Source organism: Bufo gargarizans, chromosome 5 (assembly GCF_014858855.1).
Source record: "Bufo gargarizans isolate SCDJY-AF-19 chromosome 5, ASM1485885v1, whole genome shotgun sequence".
Classification (NCBI taxonomy): domain Eukaryota; kingdom Metazoa; phylum Chordata; class Amphibia; order Anura; family Bufonidae; genus Bufo; species Bufo gargarizans.
The window spans coordinates 53943990-53965438 of NC_058084.1; the positions used below are offsets into that span (position 1 = coordinate 53943990).

Genomic DNA, 21449 nt, shown 5'->3' on the forward strand with positions numbered 1-21449 from the left:
GTTTTAGAAATATTCTGTTATCACAATATGTGAAGGGGATACCCATGGAAGACAGATCATGTATGTATTACACAAGCAGTCCATTCATTTCAATGGGAAAACTGTAATGCTTCATTTAATGTGTGGTGGCGCTCCAGGGATTCCTCCACAAATTCTGCAGATTTATGACCCCATGTAAGTCTCTTAGAATCCTTCTAAGAAAAAAAATATTGTCTAAAGTGGACAGCCCCTTTAACTACAGCCATGCGTGAATACTCTGCATCTAGGAACATAATATGTTATGTACCATACCTTCTATCTACCTCTGCACATCAGATAACAGTACAGAAATGTACTGACAATGACTATAATTTTTTTTTATTGTCAACACAATTAGCGCGACTCCCAGTCCTTGTTCACTGGCGCAATTTTCTCTTTTGTATCTTTCATAGACGTGCAATTTACTTGTAAAACTCCAGCAAATGCAGATATAGTGATTCTGGTGGACGGCTCGTGGAGTATAGGTCGAGTCAATTTTAGACTTGTCCGCCTATTCATAGAGAACCTGGTCAGTGCATTCAACGTTGGCAGCGGTAAAACCAGAATAGGTAATGTGACGATGACCTACTTCTCATATTGATTTGGTAATATTTGTAAAATTAATGATCAAAGCTTAATATGTTTTCTTTTCTGGTCCAGGTTTGGCGCAATACAGTGGAGATCCCAGAATAGAATGGAACCTGAACAGCTATGGCACCAAAGAAGCTGTCATAGATGCTGTCCGTAACCTGCCTTATAAAGGTGGAAACACACTCACAGGTAATCACTTTTGGTATATATAATACTGTCCTCTGTGTATAAGAATATAGCTACTATATTAATGCCTCCTATGTACAAAAATATAACTGATATAATACTGCTCCTATGTACAAGACTATATACTATAATACTGCTCCTATGTGCAAAAATATAACTACTATAATACTCCCTCCTATGTACAAGAATATAACTACTATAATACTGCTCCTATGTACAAGAATATAACTACTATAATACTGCTCCTATGTACAAGAATATAACTACTATAATACTGCTCCTATGTACAAGAATATAACTACTCTATTACTGCTCCTATGTTCAAGAATATAACTGCTATAATACTGCTCCTATGTACAAGAATATAACTACTATAATACTGCTCCTATGTACAAGAATATAACTACTATAATACTGCTCCTATGTACAAGAATATAACTACTATAATACTGCTCCTATGTACAAGAATATAACTACTATAATACTGCCTCCTATGTACAAGAATATAACTACTATAATCCTGCTCCTATGTACAAGAATATAACTACTCTATTACTGCTCCTATGTTCAAGAATATAACTGCTATAATACTGCTCCTATGTACAAGAATATAACTACTATAATACTGCTCCTATGTACAAGACTATAACTACTATAATACTGCTCCTATGTACAAGAATATAACTACTATAATACTGCCTCCTATGTACAAGAATGTAACTACTATAATACTGCCCCTATGTACAAGAATATAACTACTATAATACTGCATCCTATGTACAAAAATATAACTACTATAATACTGTTCCTATGTACAAGAATATAACTATTATAATATTGTCCCCTATATACAAGAATATAACTACTATTATACTGCTCCTATGTACAAGAATATAACTACTATAATACTGCTCCTATGTACAAGAATATAACTAATATAATACTGTTCCTATGTACAAGAATATAACTACTTTAATACTGCTCCTATGTACAAAAATATAACTACTATAATACTGCCTCCTATGTACAAGAATATAAATACTTTAATACTGCTCCTATGTACATGAATATAACTACTATAATACTGCCTCCGATGTACAAGAATATAACTACTATAATACTGCTCCTATGTACAAGAATATAACTAATATAATACTGTTCCTATGTACAAGAATATAACTACTATAATACTGCCTCCGATGTACAAGAATATAACTACTATAATACTGCTCCTATGTACAAGAATATAACTACTATAATACTACTCCTATGTACAAGAATATAGCTACTATGGGGGCGGAGTCTGACTGCCAACCTGGACAGTCGCATGTAGGAGAGCTCCTCTCACAGTAACCCTGCAACCTGGTTAATTTTGCACTCTAACCCATCAAAGTATGGTGAAAATCGGCAGATACAACCCCAGAGACAAAGCAGAATCCCCAAAAGCGGACCGAGGGGCTGCAGAAATGGAGCGGTACCTGAATAAGAAGCCGGCCAGCGGCACCAGCGGCGGGGCTAAGATGGCGCCGCCTGCTCCGGATGAATGGTCTGTGGATTCGGAAGGGGCCACAGGGGTGCACCCTGACCTGGAAGACGAGTCTCTGCAGCCGGGTACAGCTCCCATATCGAGGAAATTCCTCCAGAAGGCCCTCTCTATGGCCATAGCTCCTGTGATGCAGGATTTGCAAGAGATTAAGTCGGATATAAAGCAGATTGGCCACAGAGTGGAGACGCTAGAAGGCAATCAGGCGGCCATTTTATCACATGCACATACCCTGGGTGCTAACGCCGCAGCCTGTATGGTCTCCTTGGACACTGCCTTCTCTTTAATTGAAGACCAGGAGAACCGCAGCAGGCGGAAGAACATTCGTCTGCGCGGCCTCCCTGAACAGATTACACACGAGGAGTTGCCTGAAGTGGCGGCCGCCATCTTTGACAGCCTCGTGGGAGCGGAGAGTGCTGGCAGCATAGAAATTGAGCGCATCCACCGGTCGCTCCGGCCAAAGCCGAAAGATAATGAAAACCCAAGAGACGTGGTGTGTGGCCTCCTGAAATATACAGATACAGCTGCGATCCTGAGAGCTGCAAGAGAGCAGCAGGAACTCACCTACAAAGAATCCAAGATCCTCTTGTTTCAGGATTTGGCGCCAACGACGCTGAACAAGCGGAGGGCCCTCCGACCCCTCACTGATCATCTGCGGCACATTAAGACCCCTTACAAGTGGCTATTTCCTTTTGGCTTAACGTTTGCCATAGGGGGCAGAAGATGTACCATCAGAGTGCCAGGGGACCTTGCAGCAGCATGGGAGCTACTCCAGACCTCTCCCATGGACATCCCGTCATGGCTGCCCTCGGCGGAGACCGGAGTTCCGCTACCAGAGTTACCGGGAGTGCAGAGGTGGAACACAGCAGCGCCAAGGAGGAAGACAGGTTCCAGATTTCGGGACACTTGAGCACCTTCGGTTGTAAGGTTATCAGTTATTGAGTCGGGGCCTCTGGTTGTGTATTCATGTCACCCCGTTATTTCATTGCTTCACCTAAGCATGGATTTAGGTTAGCTTATAACATGCCGATTTCCTGTTATTATATATTTTGCGACCTGGCCCAGTCCTGGGCTGTCTAGTGTTATGCTGGGAGTCCCATGCCGGGTTATGATATTCATCAACTTATATATGTTGCACCAGGTTAGCAGGTTCTGCGGGTAACTTAGGATCTATATAAGACCTTAGATCCCCCCCCCACATGTCTTACATCAGGGGTACACTAGCGCAGTCCTGGTGTCAGCGCATTAACTGGGTGGACGGCATACTGACTGTATGCTCCTTATCGGGAGTTGTCAGATGTATCCCCCCTATGTTTGGTTACGTGGCCATGTTCCCAAGTTCTGCAAGGAACAATGGTTACACTCCAGTTATTTATGGTTTTAGATCTCTCCTGCACATGATGGTAGATGGCCGCTGGTGGGTCTATATGTACATGCGAGATGGCACAGATTAAATGCACGTCTTTTAATGTAAGAGGGTTTAATACTCCACAAAAGAGATCGCAAGTCTTACGTTTACTGAAGAAATCTCGCACGGACATATGCTTTTTTCAGGAGCTGCATTTCAGATCCGAGAACGTCCCTACCTTACAGAAGGGATATTATAACAATTGGTTCCTCAGCACCTATGTGAAGGCCAAAAGAGGGGTCGGTATCGCCATTGCCAAAAGGGTGCCGTTTACAATGTCAGCCACACAGTCAGACGCAGAGGGCAGATTTGTTTTTGTAAAAGGAACAATAGGCACCCAACCTGTAACCCTAGCGAGCCTCTACAGCCCCAACAGGGGTCAGAAAGCTTGGATATCGCAGACGTTGCAAGCTCTTAAAGCCTTTGCCGAGGGGGTTTGTGTTGTTGGCGGGGACCTCAATGTGGCTCTTAACCCTAGTATTGACACCTCAGACGGTTCCACCCAGCAAACGCAGAAAACCTTGGGCTGTATTAATTCGTGCATTTCTGACGCTAACCTGACTGATGCTTGGCGCTTAGTACATCCCACAGGCAGGGATTACACTTTTTTCTCTGCCCCCCATAATGTTTACAAAAGATTGGATTACCTCCTGATTTCGAATTCGTGTATTGACATGGTAAAGCAGGCAGAGATTGGTCCTATTACAGTTTCGGATCATGCTCCGGTGTCAGTAGTTATACATATCTCTAGTCTACCCTCCACTAGTAAACAATGGAGACTTAACGAGACGTTGCTAGATAAAAAGGAGGTAGTGGAGGCGCTGTCTCGGAGGCTGTCGTGGTTTTTTGAGGAGAACTTAACCCCAGATGTTCCTTTACCGACTGTGTGGGAAGCACATAAATCTGTTATGAGGGGGGAATTCATAGCTCTGGGTTGCAAAATTAAAAGGGAAAGGCAGCAAACCATACAGTCCCTACTTAATCGGATTACTGAGATTGAGAGTCTCCATAAAAGATCTAGAGCCTTACAGGCTCAGCAAGAGCTCCTCCTCACGAGAGCGAAACTGAAAGACCACCTGAATATATGCCATGCCAGAGCATATCAATATGCGCAGTTCCGGTTTTTCTCTCATGGGGACCGAGGCTCAAAGTTGATGTCTGCTCTTGTCAAGCAAAGGAAAGATTCTATGTATATTTCTAGCATAAAATCAGATGATGGTAAATCTCTGCACAGAACGATAGACATAGCTAAAGAGTTTCAGAAATTTTACCAAAACCTATACGGCCTAGATGATAGTACTAACCGCTCAGACTTAACTACAGATTCTGTGCTAGATGATTTTCTGTCTCAACTCAATTTGCCTCACCTTAGCAGGGAAGAGGGATCCTTGCTGACTGCTCCGATTACTGTGGAGGAGGTGGAGAAGGTCCTGAGATCAATGCCTGTGGGGAAATGCCCAGGACCGGACGGTTTTCCAGTGGGGTATTACAGGAAATTTACTGATATTTTATGCCCGCAACTCACGACTTGGTGTAATTCTCTTCTCACAGATGGACGCCTTCCCACCCAATCTCTAGAAGCTACAGTGACTATCTTGCCTAAACCAGGGAAGGACCACACGCTCTGCGGGAGTTACAGGCCCATATCTCTCCTGAATGTCGATATAAAGATCTGGGCCAAAATCTTGGCCTCTCGTCTTAGCTCCTTTCTCCCTAAATTGATCCACCCTGACCAAGCGGGTTTTGTGCCGGGAAGAGAGGGGAACCATAACTCCTGCAGAGTCGTTACGGCCATTCAGTGGGCAAAGAAGCAAGGTACACCTCTGACTTTTCTGAGTGTTGATGCGGAGAAGGCCTTTGACCGGGTGAATTGGAAGTTCATGGTGAAGACATTGCAGAGGTTTGGCATCCCTGAGCAATTTCAAAGGGCTGTCATGACCCTTTACACCAATCCGAGTGCTAAAATTAGAGTAAATGGCACTTTATCGCCTTCTTTCCCCATACATAATGGCACCCGACAGGGATGCCCACTATCCCCCGCCCTATATATATTAGTGATGGAGACCCTCCTACAAGCCATTAGAGACCATCCAGGTATAAGGGGGGTTAGGGCCAAGAATAATACAATTGAATATACCAATGTTGCGTATGCTGACGACCTTTTAGTAATGGTCTCCAACCCGGTCGAGGCCTTCCCGCATCTCCTATCTCTGTTTGAAGTTTTTGGTAGGGTCTCTAACTACAAGGTGAATTACACCAAGTCGGAGGCCATGAATATTACAGCCCCATCGAAAAGTGTGTCCTCCCTTAAGACCACGACACCCTTCCTATGGCAGACCTCCCACATTACGTATCTGGGGGTTAAGATCCCGTCGGATCCGAAAAATATCTTTCAACTGAATTATACACCCCTCTTGTCTGAAGTGCAGCGCTTGCTGGGCTCTCTCCGCATACCATACACTTCGTGGATGGGGAGAAAGAACCTGCTGAAGGCCTTTGTATTGCCTAAAATACTTTATGTCATGCAGATGCTGCCTGTCTTCCTTCCCTCCTCATTTTTTACACAGGTAAGGAGGTTGTTTTCTACTTACCTATGGGGGGGGAGGGGAGCCAGGATAGCGCATAGCAGATTAATCTTGAGGAAGACTCAGGGAGGGTTTGCTCTGCCAGACGTACAGTTATATTACCAGGCTATCCATCTTAGACGGTGGATGCAGCTCCACGTTCCTAGCTACTCTACGTTGGGCACTGACTTGGAGATACTCCAACTTTCTCAACTACAGAGAGCCGCGTTGTGGGGTCTGACCTCCACTTCCCTACACAGCCATACGCTGCTTAAAGGCACAAGCCTGGTGATTAGGCAACTTAACAAAGATGGAAAGTTATTAGGCAATCCCTCGCTAGTCATGCCTGCAGATTTGGCTCCCTATGCTGCAAGATCTAAGTTAACAGGCGCATCACCAGCGTGGCGTACTCTTAGAGATTTCTCTGTTAAAACGCTCCTAGATGAAGCCTTGGGTGAATTGTCTGCTGAACACCCTCTGCGTCTGGCTGTGCGATCCTGCAACTTCTTAGGCTTAGCCGACTTTAAACTAGTCAGCAAGATTTTACTGGGGAATCGGGCCCACAAACAGGAGTTGACGTGGTTTGAAAAAATCTTGTCATCCAGCTCGCCACACAGAAGAGTGATCTCTTTATTCTATCTGGGGCTAAATGTCCCCAATACTACAGATGTCCCCCTATTCGTGAGAACCTGGGAGTCAGAACTAGATAGGACCTTCTCGGAGACAGACGTTCTCCGCCTTTATGCACACTCGCATGGCTTCTCCAGGTGTGTCAAAATCCAGGAGCATTCCTTTAAGGTACTCACCCAATGGTATATGACACCAAAACAACTGTTCCTTAGAGGCCTTAGTCCTAGTGACCGTTGTTGGAGATGTGAGACCGGGGAGGGCACTCTCTCACATATTTTTTGGTCCTGCCCTAAGATTCAGCCTTTCTGGGCTGCGGTATCCAAAACCATTAACTTGATTACGCACAAGGTGATACCTTTGTCTCCAGAGTTGGTCCTACTATGGCTGCCCACTACAGAGCTATCCCCTTCTAAAAGCAATTTAGCCACACAACTGATCCAGGCTGCGAGACTAATAATCCCTCAGAGATGGCTCAGTACCGAACCGCCTACTCTCTTACATTGGGTAAATAAGGTTGAACACATACAACGTCTAGAGGAACTGGCTAGCTGGGAGTCCAGAACTCATGAGAAACATGTCAAAGTGTGGAAACCTTGGCTACACTACCGTCTATCATTCTCAGTGACAGCTCAATAAAGGTCATTTGACCCTATCTTTCTGAACTGCTACGTTCTACCCTAGCACTGTGTTCTCGCATTTTCCCACATGCTGTGCTTTGAGATCTAGTTTATGGTTTGATTTGTTGGTAAGGTCGTTGCCTTGCTGTTCACCATCAAGTTAAAATGTCCCCGCAGACTAAGTGACGTGCGTAAGCACATTCTTATATACTCAAGGTGTACATCTGCAAAGATACGCAAGGGCCTATAGGTTTATATGACACGTTGTATTGTATGCATCCTGTTGGGTCCCTGTCTTGACGCAATTTTTTGTCCATGCTGCTTGTATATGCTTATGGGATGTGTCTATCCCTTATGTGGCTTTTATTGATGTACTTGGAATTATTGCTCTGAGTATGTATGGTCACTATGTACATGCTGTCTGCTTCTTTTCAATAAAAAGAAAATTGACAAGAATATAACTACTATAATACTGCCCCCTATGTACAAGAATATAACTACTATAATACTGCTCCTATGCACAAGAATATAACTGCTATAATACTGCTCCTATATATAAGAATATAACTACTATAATACTGCCTCCTATGTACAAGACTATAACTACTATAATACTGCTCCTATGTACAAGAATATAACTACTATAATACTGCTCCTATGCACAAGAATATAACTGCTATAATACTGCTCCTATATATAAGAATATAACTACTATAATACTGCCTCCTATGTACAAGACTATAACTACTATAATACTGCTCCTATGTATAAGAATATAACTACTATAATACTGCTCCTATGTACAAGAATTTAACTACTATAATACTGCTCCTATATACAAGAATATAACTACTATAATACTGCTCCTATGTACAAGAATATAACTACTATATTACTGCTCCCTATTTACAAGAATATAACTATTATAATACTGCAACTATTTAGGAAATGTTTTTTATGTTATGGAATCTAATTAGCAATTTTCCTGTGACATTTGCCTCCCATGATTTTGTCTTCACTTTTTCTTTGTTTCTTAGGGCTGGCCTTAACCTACATTCAGGAAAATAGCTTTACGCCAGAAGCAGGAGCAAGAACGGATATTCCAAAGATTGGTATTTTGATTACAGATGGAAAATCTCAAGATGATGTTATTCCACCTGCCAAGAGCCTGAAAGACGCAGGAATTGAACTGTTTGCTATTGGTAAGCGATGAGGAATTGCTTATCTTGTGTAATTTTAATATACTGTATGTTCTACTGTTATTACTGATTGTATAGCACTATGATATGATTGGCCACTTTTACTAGAAGTCTGTAAATTTTACAGGAACGGGCCTAGGTCCCCTTCTGTGGGCTATGTAAACAAGCAAGCCTCGGATGAGATGTCCATGGTGCGTAAGATGGGTGATCACTTGAAACACCCAAATGACCACTTTTTATCAGCTGTCCCTTGACAGATCCTCTTCTGAGTAGGTGCTAAACAAGTTCACTTGCCAATCAACACCCATCCCTCCATCCAGAGACATCGAAGAAAGTAGTCCCTGTACATCTGAGATTTCGATTTTATAGTTGTAGTTGTTAAAGTTGTGTAGGGATGGGGGTGGGGGGTTACCACGGGGTGTACATTTTTCTATGGGTTTGTAGGTTAAGTTTAAATGTTTGAATGGTCAGAAAGACTCTCATGTGCTGGGGTGGTGAGTTTCAAAATATGGGGGATTCGTGGAAGAAACCTTGAAGAAGTTCTGAGGAGCAGAGAAGAGGACAGCAAAGAAGAAAGTCTGGCAAGAAGTGGAGATTCTGTGTGGGAAGATATTAGAGGATTAGGGCAGAGATGTAAGCAGGTTGTGGACTGCCAAGAAGGGACTTGCAGAGGGGAAAGGTGCTAAAGGAGCAAGGAGAACGAGGGCAGAGGTGGAAAGTTTTTCCCATCTGGACATTTATGGAATATCGAAAGGATATGCCATAACTGTCCAGTAGGTGCAGGTCCCACCTCTGAGACCGGCTCATATATGAACAGGGCACAAACATGAATGGAGAGCATGTGAGGTGTCCTCTCCATTCACTGCTATGCCAAACATGGACGGCTATTTAAGGAAGTCCCATAGCAATGAAAAGAAAGGATGTTGTGCATGTGCGACCACCACTATGAAACTTTAAAAAAAAATAGCAGAACCAGCACTTGGCTATTTTTGGAATTCCTACAGCAGTGAATGGAGAAAATGTGCAGCTTGCTTTCCATTCATGGTGACGGGATTTGTCATAAGCGACAAGCTGAGACAACCCCTTTAACTGAGCAGCAGATTTTAGAATCGATTGGAGAGGAGCAAGAATGTTGCAGTAATTAAGTCAGGAAATGAAGATCTTTCCTGACTTAATTACTGCAACACTCTGCTCCTCCCCAATCGAGAGGTTGACTAGAGGTTGAGATTGGAGAGGAGCTTAGAGGAAAGGCCACAGAAGGGGCGCTGCAGTAATTAAGTCAAAAAATGTAAATCTTTGGTTGACTGGAGTGATTTTGAGAAATCAATAGTATTAATTATCAAATATTATACATGTTTTTCCACTTAAGACAAGAAAAGAACCTTCTGTGTTTCACTTGGCTTCATGGAGTCGATTATCTTCTTTGTCACCTTTTTATAACTATTAAAGGGCTATGAAAAGTTGTGGAAGGTTTTGAAGAGATGCAGCCATTTTACCCCCCTCAGGCATTATCTTAATAAGTTACTGCACTGGCGGCATTCATATGTAATATGGTGGATCCCTCGCTTGGGATTCTCCTGTATTAGCAGAGCAGAGAGACTGTAGACAGATATATAGATAGATATAGACAGAGAGATAGATATAGATAGAGAGATAGATGTAGATTAGATAGATAGATTTGAAATAGATAGATTTGAAATGCATAGCTACATGTTAGATAGATAAATAGATATATGAGATTTTCACATTTTCTGTAGAGCTTTGCGTGTGATACTATTTTACCATGTAACTTTACTAACATCTTGTTTGTCATTTCTATCTGTTCTAAACCCCTTTAAGGTGTAAAAAACGCTGATGTTAATGAGCTGAGAGAGATCGCCTCCGAGCCGCACAGCGACCACGTTTACAATGTGGCCGACTTCAACATCATGAACTCGATTGTTGAGTCTCTTACGAAAACTGTGTGTGAGAGAGTGGAGGATATAGACATAACCATTAAAGGTGAGTGAATATGACAGTAGGATTGGTTGTTTCTACCAAGGCAAAGTTTTTCGTCACCATGACCTGGGTATTAGTTATAGGGGGTGCGGAGGTACCAGTCAAACCCAGTACTGGTGCCTAAGGGGGGTCCAGAGACCTTCTGCCATGTAAGAACATCCCCCATATTGTAAATGGCTCATAGCAGGTGGGAGCCCTGCTCCAGATTTTACATTAGGGCCCTGGAGCTTCATATTATACCTCTGATCATGAGGCATCATTGGGGATGAGAGTTGAAAGACAAGAGTCTGTATGTGCATGTTACACATCCCGGGGCCATCAGCTGGCTCTTTATAACCCTGTTTATTGGGTGGATATGATATGATGAGGGTAGTCATCTCTTATATTGCACTCTATTGCTAACAAATACATTCATGACAATAAATCAACATTATTTAATGTCATGACTCTTAGAGTTTTTAAGACCCTGACATTCTCCATTGCATTTTAGGGTTACTGCCCCTCGGGCTACATTTTAGCAATAAAGTCAGTAACTGCATAGGAAGAATTATGATTTTACAGAGCTGTACTTCTATAAATATAGTCTTATTCTAGGCTAAACAAAAAGCAGATTTGTAGCAGCACTTATGGCTTTAAATAAATCCAAAAAAGTGGTGGTGCCTGCAGTATTGGGTATCAGCCCAAATACCCCCGTTATCCAGAATATAAGCACACTCTAGTCTTCAAATGCAGAACTTGTGGTTTATTCAGTAAACAGAAGTACAGAGCTGTACTTCTATAAATATAGTCTTCTTCTAGACTAGGCAGGACTCAACGTGAAGCAGATGGCCACACAGGGCGACTCAGTTGTGCATATTGTTTATCTTTGGGCCCATTGTACCAAATAACCAGTTTGACTTGGCTAGTTCTAAGGGCATTATCCTGGTGATTCCCTGGTATTCACCTTTTAACTCCTACACAGGGATCTGGTTTTCAATGCAGGTGAGCCACCAGGCTGCTAACTCTTGGAATAGTCCCGGTGTAGTTGGCAGCTGACCCACAGTGGTGAGAAACACCGTTGCAAGGTGATAGGCAACAGTCGGTAAACAAGCATAGGTCAGGGCAGGAAGAGATTGTACAATTCCATGAGACTAATCCGAGGTCAGGGCAGGCAATATAAAGAGTCTGTACTGTACACAGGCCAAGGTCAGGGCAAGCAGAGGAGTATCAGAATTGCTTAAAAGGTAGAACTTCAGTACATGGACAGACAATCAAAGTAGCACAACGTTCACTAGTTAACTAGGAATCTAAGCGCAGATGAGGAGTGAGAAGACAGTCCAGCATTTATAGCGAAAGCTGACTAACAATTAGAAGCAGTCATGTAATTGTACACAGCAAAGAGAGGAGGGGAGTGGTGGTGATGGCAAAAATGGGAGTAGTAGTAGTTCATTGAATAATATTTATAATAGAAGTAGTGGGGCAGTGATGGACATGGCCTGCCAATGTTACAATCTGTCTCTATAAAAAATTAACCATGGGGTCTTTGGTTGACCTGTTTTAATGATTTGATGACTGACTTACCCAGAAAACAGCTAACTGGACGGCACTATTTAACCTGCACTACCCGTCTTTTCCATGACTTTGGTTAGGGTTGAGGTATGTAGGCTCCCCTAACTGGTTCAGTGATTGAGTCCCTGGATAACATCTATTAATAGGAACCAGAGGAGCCAGAAGAACTGTGGATAGTTACTTTTGCTAGAAGCAATTACAAAAGTAAAAGTCACAAGGTAAGAGGAAGGGTAGCCTGGAGAGGTGGATTAGCAATGGGTTTCAGACTAGATTCTGGGCCGAAATCCACATCCAATCCAATGACAATCTTCATCGCATAAATGCCAATGGGTTTTCCCCCATTCACATGCATGGGTGAAGCCTTGGGCACATCTGCAGCAAATCCTTCCGCCACTGAATTACCCTTAGAAGAAAATTATCCAGCATGTTTTATCTCCTCCTGAATAGTCCATAACTGGCCATAGATATTGTAGATAGCCATAGATGTTGGCCCATATTTTGTAATTTTAGAGTAGTTCACAGTAGTATGGCCAAGTAGACATGACACAACGACCTTCTAAAATTCTCAATTGTCTTATAAGACATATCACATAAAACTGTGTGGGTGGTTGAAGGTGTCTGATTTGAGAATGACACTGATTCTCTGTTTCTAGCGGACATAGTTGAGGAGTTTGGCTCTCCATCTGAATTAGTCACGTCAGAAGTAACAGCAAGAAGTTTCCGCGTTAGTTGGACTCACGCTCCAGGAAATGTCGAAAAATACCGTGTGGTGTATTATCCAACTAAGGGAGGACAGCCAGAAGAGGTAAGCACTAGCAGCTAACTGGGTTTTTATCATCTTAACATGGTGTGGGGACTTGCTCTGGTAGACAGGATTAGCGGACGCAGTATAGAGGCAACAAGTTCTTTGGATCAAACGGTTCAGTGTTTTATTCACACTTTAGGCAAGTGACAAAACAAGCAGTCATAAACAAGCAAAAAGTCACCTTGCGGTGTTGGTGGTAATTCACACCGTGCGGCAATTCTGCCTCAAAGACTCCTTGATAATAGCAGCACCAACCTGTTTTCACGCCAAACAGGTAGCAAGCTTTCATCCAGACACAAGGCTCCCAAATCCCAACACAGAGACCTGGCTTCTGAGCCCAGCTGCCTATTTAAGGACAGCCAGGTGCTGCCAAAACCCGGACCTGGCATTTAAAATCCGGTCCAGTATTTGACCTCACCTGGCTGTAAATCAGCACAGCAGCACTTGCTGGGAGGAAAATACCTGTTTTCCCAGACAAAACCTCTCACTGTGTCACAATGGTCATGATCTGGTCACAAAAAACTACCATGTAAGGTAAACCCTTGATATCTAACTGTCACGACTATGTGTTTGGTCGTGACTCTTTGTGTCGCATGCAGTTGTCAGCGGTCTGCTGGTTGCTAGGCAGTTTGCTGTCAAGGCATGCGGTTGCATCTGCAACGTGTGTTTGTATGTGTTCACTTTCTATGTTTGGTGTGCACGGGATTTAGTTGTGTGTGCATTTCCCCTTTAAGTGACACTTTCCTTATTTGGTGTTGGAAGGGTTAACTCCTTTCCTAGTATGTGTGTGTGTGTGGCTGCTTGGGCTATTTAGCTCCTGCTGGATGCCTGTAGCTGAGGGGTACTCCAGCCATGCTCTATGCTGGAGTCATCCTCCTGGTCTTATATGCCATCTATCCAGTGAGGGCAACCCTTGTGTTCATACTGTCACGGATGAGGATGGGGAAACCCTCCACCGTGCGATGATAATAGGATAAGGGTCGCTGCTAGGCCAGGACGACAGGATCAGGGAGCAGGTCACCTCCTAGCGCGTCCCTAATTCTGACCCTGACTCCTAACCGTATGAGCCAACCCAGATGGTAGGAGGGCTCATACTCCGGAACCTAGGGTCCCTACTAGCCCTCAGGAAATCCCTGGACTAAGGGCAGGGTAAGACGACCTGTTCCTCCTAGACACGGACGAACAGGAGTCTTACTGGCCAAGGAGCAAGGAGAGGGGAAACATATACAGCATATGGATATGGCAGGTGAGTTAAACCAGTAATACACCTACCTGCCACAGACATGCTGACTGGAACCCGTGCACAAGTACTGATGTCCAAACAAACATTTAGGACACCGCACACACCAACAAATCACACAGCCATAGCTGCAATAAACATAGAAACCCTAAAAACATCTTCTTAACATCATACATATAATTTTATGACCACAAGGGTGGCCCTCACTGGATAGATGGCATATAAGACCAGGAGGATGACTCCAGCATAAAGCATGGCTGGAGTACCCCCTCAGCTACTAAATAGCCCAACCAGCAGAAGCTAAATAGCCCAACCAGCCACCCCCACACACGCATACTAGAAAAGGAGTTAACCCTTCCAACACCAGACAAGGAAAGTGTCACTTAAAGGGGAAATGCACACACAACTAAATCCCGTGCACACCAAACATAGAAAGTGAACACATACGAACACACGTTGCAGATGCAACCGCATGCCTTGACAGCGAACCGCCTAGCAACCAGCTCAGGCTGCTACACTGCCAACAAACATCATGTTGCCAGCGGCAACCACACGTGAGACAACAAACTAACTGCCCTCACCTGCGGTAGACAACAAGCAGACCACTGACAACTGCATGCGACACAAAGAGTCACGACCAAACACATAGTCGTGACTTCAACATGGGCTTAGGAGCCACCTAAAAACTTTGGGCAGCCTGAAGGACCCATGTATGTCTTCTTGTTTTTGCAGGTCATAGTTGATGGCAGCGTGTCCACCACTGTACTCAAGAACTTGATGTCTCTGACAGAATATCAAATAGCTGTGTTTGCTGTGTACACAAGGAGTACAACGGAAGGCCTGCGCGGTGCTGAAACCACATGTAAGTAACTTGTCTCCTCCTCCTTTAGGCCTCTTGAACTCGAGGTGTTTTTGTGGTGGTGTTGCTGTTGTGTTATTTTATTGCCAATTATTAGTATGCAGTATAAGGCATCATGTGTTTTGTATAGGGCTCCTATTCCTATACATGGTGTCTATACTGCATATCGTGTCTCCTATTCTAATACATGGTGTCTATACTGCATATCGTGTCTCCTATTCTAATACATGGTGTCTATACTGCATATCGGTATGCCTCCCACGTGATGCATTGGTGTACATTTTGGTGCCATTCTTCTGAAAATCCCAGAGATCAGCTAATACTTTCAGGGGATGTTGCAGCCAATCATGTTTCCTGTGTAGTTGCCGTTGCATGCAGAAGTATTACATGGCTCCCATTAGAATGATTGGCCAACCATGTAATACTCGGCAAGGGTGGGAGTCACACTTTCTTAGTAAGTTACAATATGTGTACATTTTTAGTTTAGTAACAATGGAATGGAAAACATTCAAGATGTCTCTAGTGAGCGTCGCTGAGATAGGTTGCTAAGGGGCCTAGACCTAGTTGTTCCAATTTCCAGTGGCATGACTATATGGATCACAACAGTCGCAATCGTCACAAGTCCCTATATTTCAGTGAGCCTACAGGCCCCTGTCCTTCCGCCACATCAGACCCTTCTGGGTCTGGCACACAAGGTCCTGATGGCGGCCAGCGGTGAAGTGAGGAGAGGTAAATATTATTTTTTTTTATCTAATTAATTTTGAGGTATTGTTTAGGGTTCTGATCTGTGATCTGATTTTGTGATCTGGTCTGGGTTCTGATTTAAAGGGGTCCATTCAAAGGTTTGCCATGGGGCTCATGAGGAACTTCATTTCTGGAAAAAATGGAAGTGAGGAATTGGCTCAAGTTCAGAATTATTGCTAGGCTTTCTTATACCTTGTGCAAAGGTTTAATTCACTGGCCTCGTCCAAACCTTATCTCTCAGTCCAAACCTGTCAGGACCATCATTGCCGTTTTTTACTTCTAGACTTTTGCTTTAGTTTTCTTACAATAAGTGTTGATATTTTTCTTTAAAAGTGGCATTACCGATGGCATCTGATCTTGAGCTATATGACGTCACCCACAGAAGTATGAGGGCAAAATGGGTTGGTGTTGCAGGTGCTACTGAGTATATGATCCTCTATGCTCCTCTCACCGAGGGATTGGCTGCAGATGAAAAAGAGGTAACTAGTAATTGTACGACTGAATATTTCAGATGGTCTACAGGCACTAAACGTTTATTGCATAGAAGATCCAGTTTTCAGCCATGACATTGTTTTTGGCCAATTTATTGGTGCTTTAACCAATATAGAAAAAGTATTTTATGGCAAATCTATTGTTCAGTGCCAAGACAAGGACATTTTAAGAGCAAAGAGGGATCTAGATGAAAACTAAGGACTGTTTCTCCAAAGAGGGACATTTGGGATGTAATCTCATTAATTATTAATTAAGGGGCCACCAAACCTATGGTTGGTATCAGGGATAGTACAAGCTATCTCTGAATTTCAATTAGACAGAACATTTAAAAATAACCTTGACACCCTAGGTGGTGGCCTACTATGGATATCCCTCAAGAGTTTCTAGAATTGGCCTTTTGCTACCCTAATACCCACTGACCCTGCAGCAGGATATGCTTTGATACATACAGTGGTGTAAGCAGAGTAGATCAGCTGTTGGTGACAATAATAATTTCAAATATTCCAGATGAAGGTTGATGGTTCAGTGACAGATGTTGCGTTGGATGGATTGACTCCCAGCACAGAATACACAGTCACAGTCTATTCAATGTTTGGAGAAGAAGCCAGCGATCCACTCACCGGGCAAGAAACCACATGTAAGGGGTTTATAGGTGTAATGACAGGTTTAAAAGAAGTTGTATCTAGGTAATGTGACGACTCAGTCATGCTTAAATTACATACTACAAAGATGGTTATACTGTAAGATATAAGGATTTAAACATATTTAATTTTCCATCGTTTTTTTAACAACATAGTATCAAATACTGAAATAGTGATATACTGCACCGTAGTTTATATGTTTATCTATTGTACAATCTAGGAAGTAGATAGATAGAATTAATGAATGCATCTCTCTGTGGCCCCAGCAAGGAATCTAAAGGAAGGTTGCAGTTTATCATGTAGATCATACCGGACTAGTAATGTTCTGAGTGATGGGTGTCTTAGCTGTAGTCCCTCACCTTACAGCTTTGTCTGTAGATGCTGATTATAGCCATACTTATGCTGTCGAGCTTTCAAGACTTCACTTGTGGCAGAATACGTGATCACTATGGAGATTCTGTAACAGGAGCAGAAGCTTTGCAGGTTGCTTCCTCTCCTCTCTGTCGCTGGACAGGAACTCCCCATCTTGGCAGGGAGCAGGACCAGCTTACTCCTACCACAAGGGGAGGAACAGGGGGGGGGGGTTAAGCCTGTTCCTGCCAACCTCTGGCATCCATCTGGAGTATGTTAGATAGATAGATAGATAGATAGATAGATAGATAGATAGATAATATGAAGCTTCCTTGAAAGCTACAGATTATTCCACCTCATCATGTTTTATGTTTCCACAGTACCACTAACTGCACCTAGAAACCTCCGATTTTCTAATATTGAACACAGCAGTGCCACGGTCTCTTGGGACCACTCTGATAAGAATGTGAATGGATATCGTATTATGTATGTGAAAACCGGGGGTGCTGACATCAATGATGTGAGTATATTTGAGATAACACATCTGCTGCTTTAGGTTCCTAGCTCCTTCTGTCCTATTCCAACACTTCACCAGTTATTCTCATCTGCTATTGTACTGTACTCCATTTTCCTCCAGTAATAACTTTCACTGCTGTTTTTTCTGATCAATGTCATATTTCGCCTGGGCTGTGTTTGGGGTTCTCAAGGTAAGCCAGTTTTCAAGATCAAAAATTTAGTTTACATATCTGTACTGATGATTATTACCACATGTATCTCAGTGTAGTCAGCTGATTGCATTGTGACTGGATCTAGGTCATAATGTGGCTCCTAAGCCATCTGCTTCTCCTCTCAATGTCATTAGCCATAAAATCTTAAAGAGGTAGTCTAACTAATTTCAAAATCTTCCTTAAAGGGATTGTCCAGGCTCAGAGCTGAACCCAGACATGTCCCAGTTTTCATCCTAGGCAGACCCTCTGATATGAGCATCGGAGCTTTTCAAGGGCTTTTTTGTTTGTTTTTACACTGCTAGATGAAGGCTTCCGCCCAGCAGTTTTCCTGGTGACATCACCGGCACTGATGGGCGGGCTTTAGTAGTTCCCTAGCGTTTTACAGGCTAGGGCAATGCTAAAGCCCCGCCCATTAGTGCTGGTGATGTCACCAGGCTCACTGCTAGGTTGAAGTCTCCGCCTAGCTTACCTATGGAGAGCTGGTAAGTCACCAGATCTCCAGAAAAAGCCCTTGCCCTGAGTGACTGAGTTGGGGAAGCTCTGAACCCGGACAACCCCTTTAAATGTGTGAAAAGAATAAAAGATGTTGCACTCACCTCTTAATCCTCCCTCCCCAGTCCTTACCTCAGTTCTGTGTTTACAGCCTGCAGCAGTGACACCAGGGGACCTCGGCAGCCAATTAGTAGCCTCAGCTGTCTCATGCCATATACCAGCAAGTGACTGGCTGCAATGGTCATAGTCCGTATATCACTGGAGCCTGTAAACACAGGCCAGTCTTTTAACATTTTGACACATTTAGGGGCTTTGGGAATCTTTTGAAATGTCGGACAAGATTTAACCTACACAGTGTGGAAAACCCAAGGATGGGAGTGGTAGTGGCTCTGACTGCAGTAGTTATTCACAGTGACAATCCTCACAACGATGCTCCCTAGGGTCGGGCAGTGACAGGAGGGCACATCTGATGTTGGGGCTCTTGCCTGATCGTAGTTGGGATGCTTTTGGTGTTATGAGTGTTGTATGGGTTTAAGGCAGTAGATGTTGTGGCTAGCAGATGGTACAGGAGTCAGTAACAACGCCAATTGTAGAAAACGAACAAGTTTTTTTTGACTGAAATGCAAAATGGGAGTTGTAGTACATCCAACAGTATCGAGACACAGTTCCAAACAATTCACAGTGCAAATCTTCCTAGACAACCATGTGTCCAAGAGTGAAGGGTCGATTAGCAATGTCCCTCTCACTGCAGTAAAGTCTCCATCAGCCTTAAACAACAAATACCTTACTGACTGACTCTAGTGCTTGGCCTTGGAGATTCTGGACCTTCTGATTCTTTTCTTTCTTTTTTCCTGGAGCACTGTAGAGTAGAGATGGCTTACTAAGGCCTATTACTCTGCAGAGTGAGTACATGTGGCTTCCTTTGACTAACATACTACTGCCTGAACTAGGGGTGGACCTAATTCAAAAACCTAACCTCTTACAAGGTCAGAGTCAGGATGATTAACGCCAACTAATCCATACAAGACTATACTGGGTATTACAATACATTAGATTACATTGCATAACATTTCAATAACAAAAACATATTTTTCAAGCTCCCTATTCTGGGGTACTGCAGTAGTAGGTCAAGTAGTAGATCAGACAAGCTGAGGTTCAGTATCAGTGATGTAACAGAGCTAGACTGGCAGTTCGTTAGAGCAGTGTTTCCCAACCAGTGTGCCTCCAGCTGTTGCAAAACTACAACTCCCAGCATGCCCGCACAGACAAAGGCTGTGCGGGCATGCTGGGAGTTGTAGTTTTGTAACAGCTGGAGGCACACTGGTTGGGAAACACTGCGTTAGAGGGTAGTTCAGGTGGGTAGTCAGATGAGCCTAAGGTCGGTAATAGTGATGTAGCAAAGCCGGGTATACAGTATGCAGGTGAATGAAGGTCAAACAAGCCAGGTCAATCACATGTGCAACAACAGAAGAACCAAGGGAACCTAGGGTGATACCCTTACAACTGGCAATTAGGCCAGCACAATCAGCCGGATGAGACATGAGGATGAGGTCTTCTAAAGTACCTTAAACTGGAAATCCACAAAAAAGCGATCTTCACACATAAAAGTGTCAGAAGATCAAATCTGTGGAGTCTGTGATTTTGAATCTCGCCAAGTTTCCAAAACAAGATCATGCCAAACTCATTCAGCAAAGTTCTGAGATTTTCTTGAAAAGCACATCCATTCAAATCAATAAATGTTATGTCGGGTGAAATGTCAGATCAGGGTCAGGTTCATGCACCCTGCAGAAATCTGTAGCACATTTGTATGGGAAATCACTATTGGTCTGAGCTCACAAATCTTATAACAATTGTCACTGACTTGTCTGCAAATTATGTTTGGCTGGATTTCCATTGGAAATTATCCATTGATGTAACAATCTGACCAAAATAGTGCAAATCTGACTAAACCATCTTCTGAAATGTCACGTTTCACATCAGCGGCGAAGTTTGGAATTCCAAAAGGAAGATGCCACATCTCATTACCACGTAATTAAAGGGGTTGGCCACTGACTGGCTTCTTTTGACTAATGTATATGTAAGAAGACTATATGGCACAAAGAGGACCTGTCCATAAGATGGCCGCTGATGGAGGGTCATAGGACCAAACACATAAATCAACCTCCATTCAAGCATACCGCATGTGCTCTAAACTCCCAATAGAGCAAGTGCAGATGGCAAGTGTAGTGTATTTGAATAGAGAAGACCAAGTTCTTCCTGGTCACATGACCCTCCATAAGCAGATATTTTGTGAGCTGGACCTCCATGTGGACAGCACAAAAGACTTGGCCAACACAGGGGATACCTTATAAAATATATCGAAAATGGTGCAGAATTTCAACAAAGGTTGTATTAGTAAGTGCCATGTAGACATCCTACTAGCAAACTGATCAACAGTAACCAGAAAGTGGCCAACCCTTTTAAGCTTTCCTGGTTCCATAGAAAACAATACTTTTCTGACATGTTATATGGTTTCATTTGGATTTTGTCTTGCACCAACATTGTTATAGGGGTTATCCAGTAATATATAATGATGACCTATCCTCAGGATAGGTCAGCAGGTGTGGGGAGCTGTTGCGCTCACCTGAGCTCTAGTGAGCACAGCCGGCTCCCAGCATCTCTCCCAAGCACAGCGCTGTACATAGTACACATAGTTGGCAACTGTCCCGAATTTGGCGGGGCTGTCCCTGATTTTCAGAGACAGTTAAGGCTAATTCATGCTTTCCCGGGTATAAAATTGGCCGGGCTAGCATAAT

General features: G+C 43.2%; 1 protein-coding gene across 1 annotated transcript in view; it reads left to right on the forward strand.

Moving 5' to 3' along the window:
- COL14A1 (collagen type XIV alpha 1 chain) overlaps window positions 1-21449 on the forward strand; it is a 206430-nt gene that overhangs the window by 80911 nt on the left and 104070 nt on the right. The window contains 9 exon segments of the mRNA XM_044294523.1: window positions 432-587; window positions 679-798; window positions 8595-8759; window positions 10596-10757; window positions 12956-13107; window positions 15080-15209; window positions 16284-16429; window positions 16950-17079; window positions 17815-17954. Of these exon segments, the coding sequence (XP_044150458.1) occupies window positions 432-587; window positions 679-798; window positions 8595-8759; window positions 10596-10757; window positions 12956-13107; window positions 15080-15209; window positions 16284-16429; window positions 16950-17079; window positions 17815-17954 (1301 nt within the window).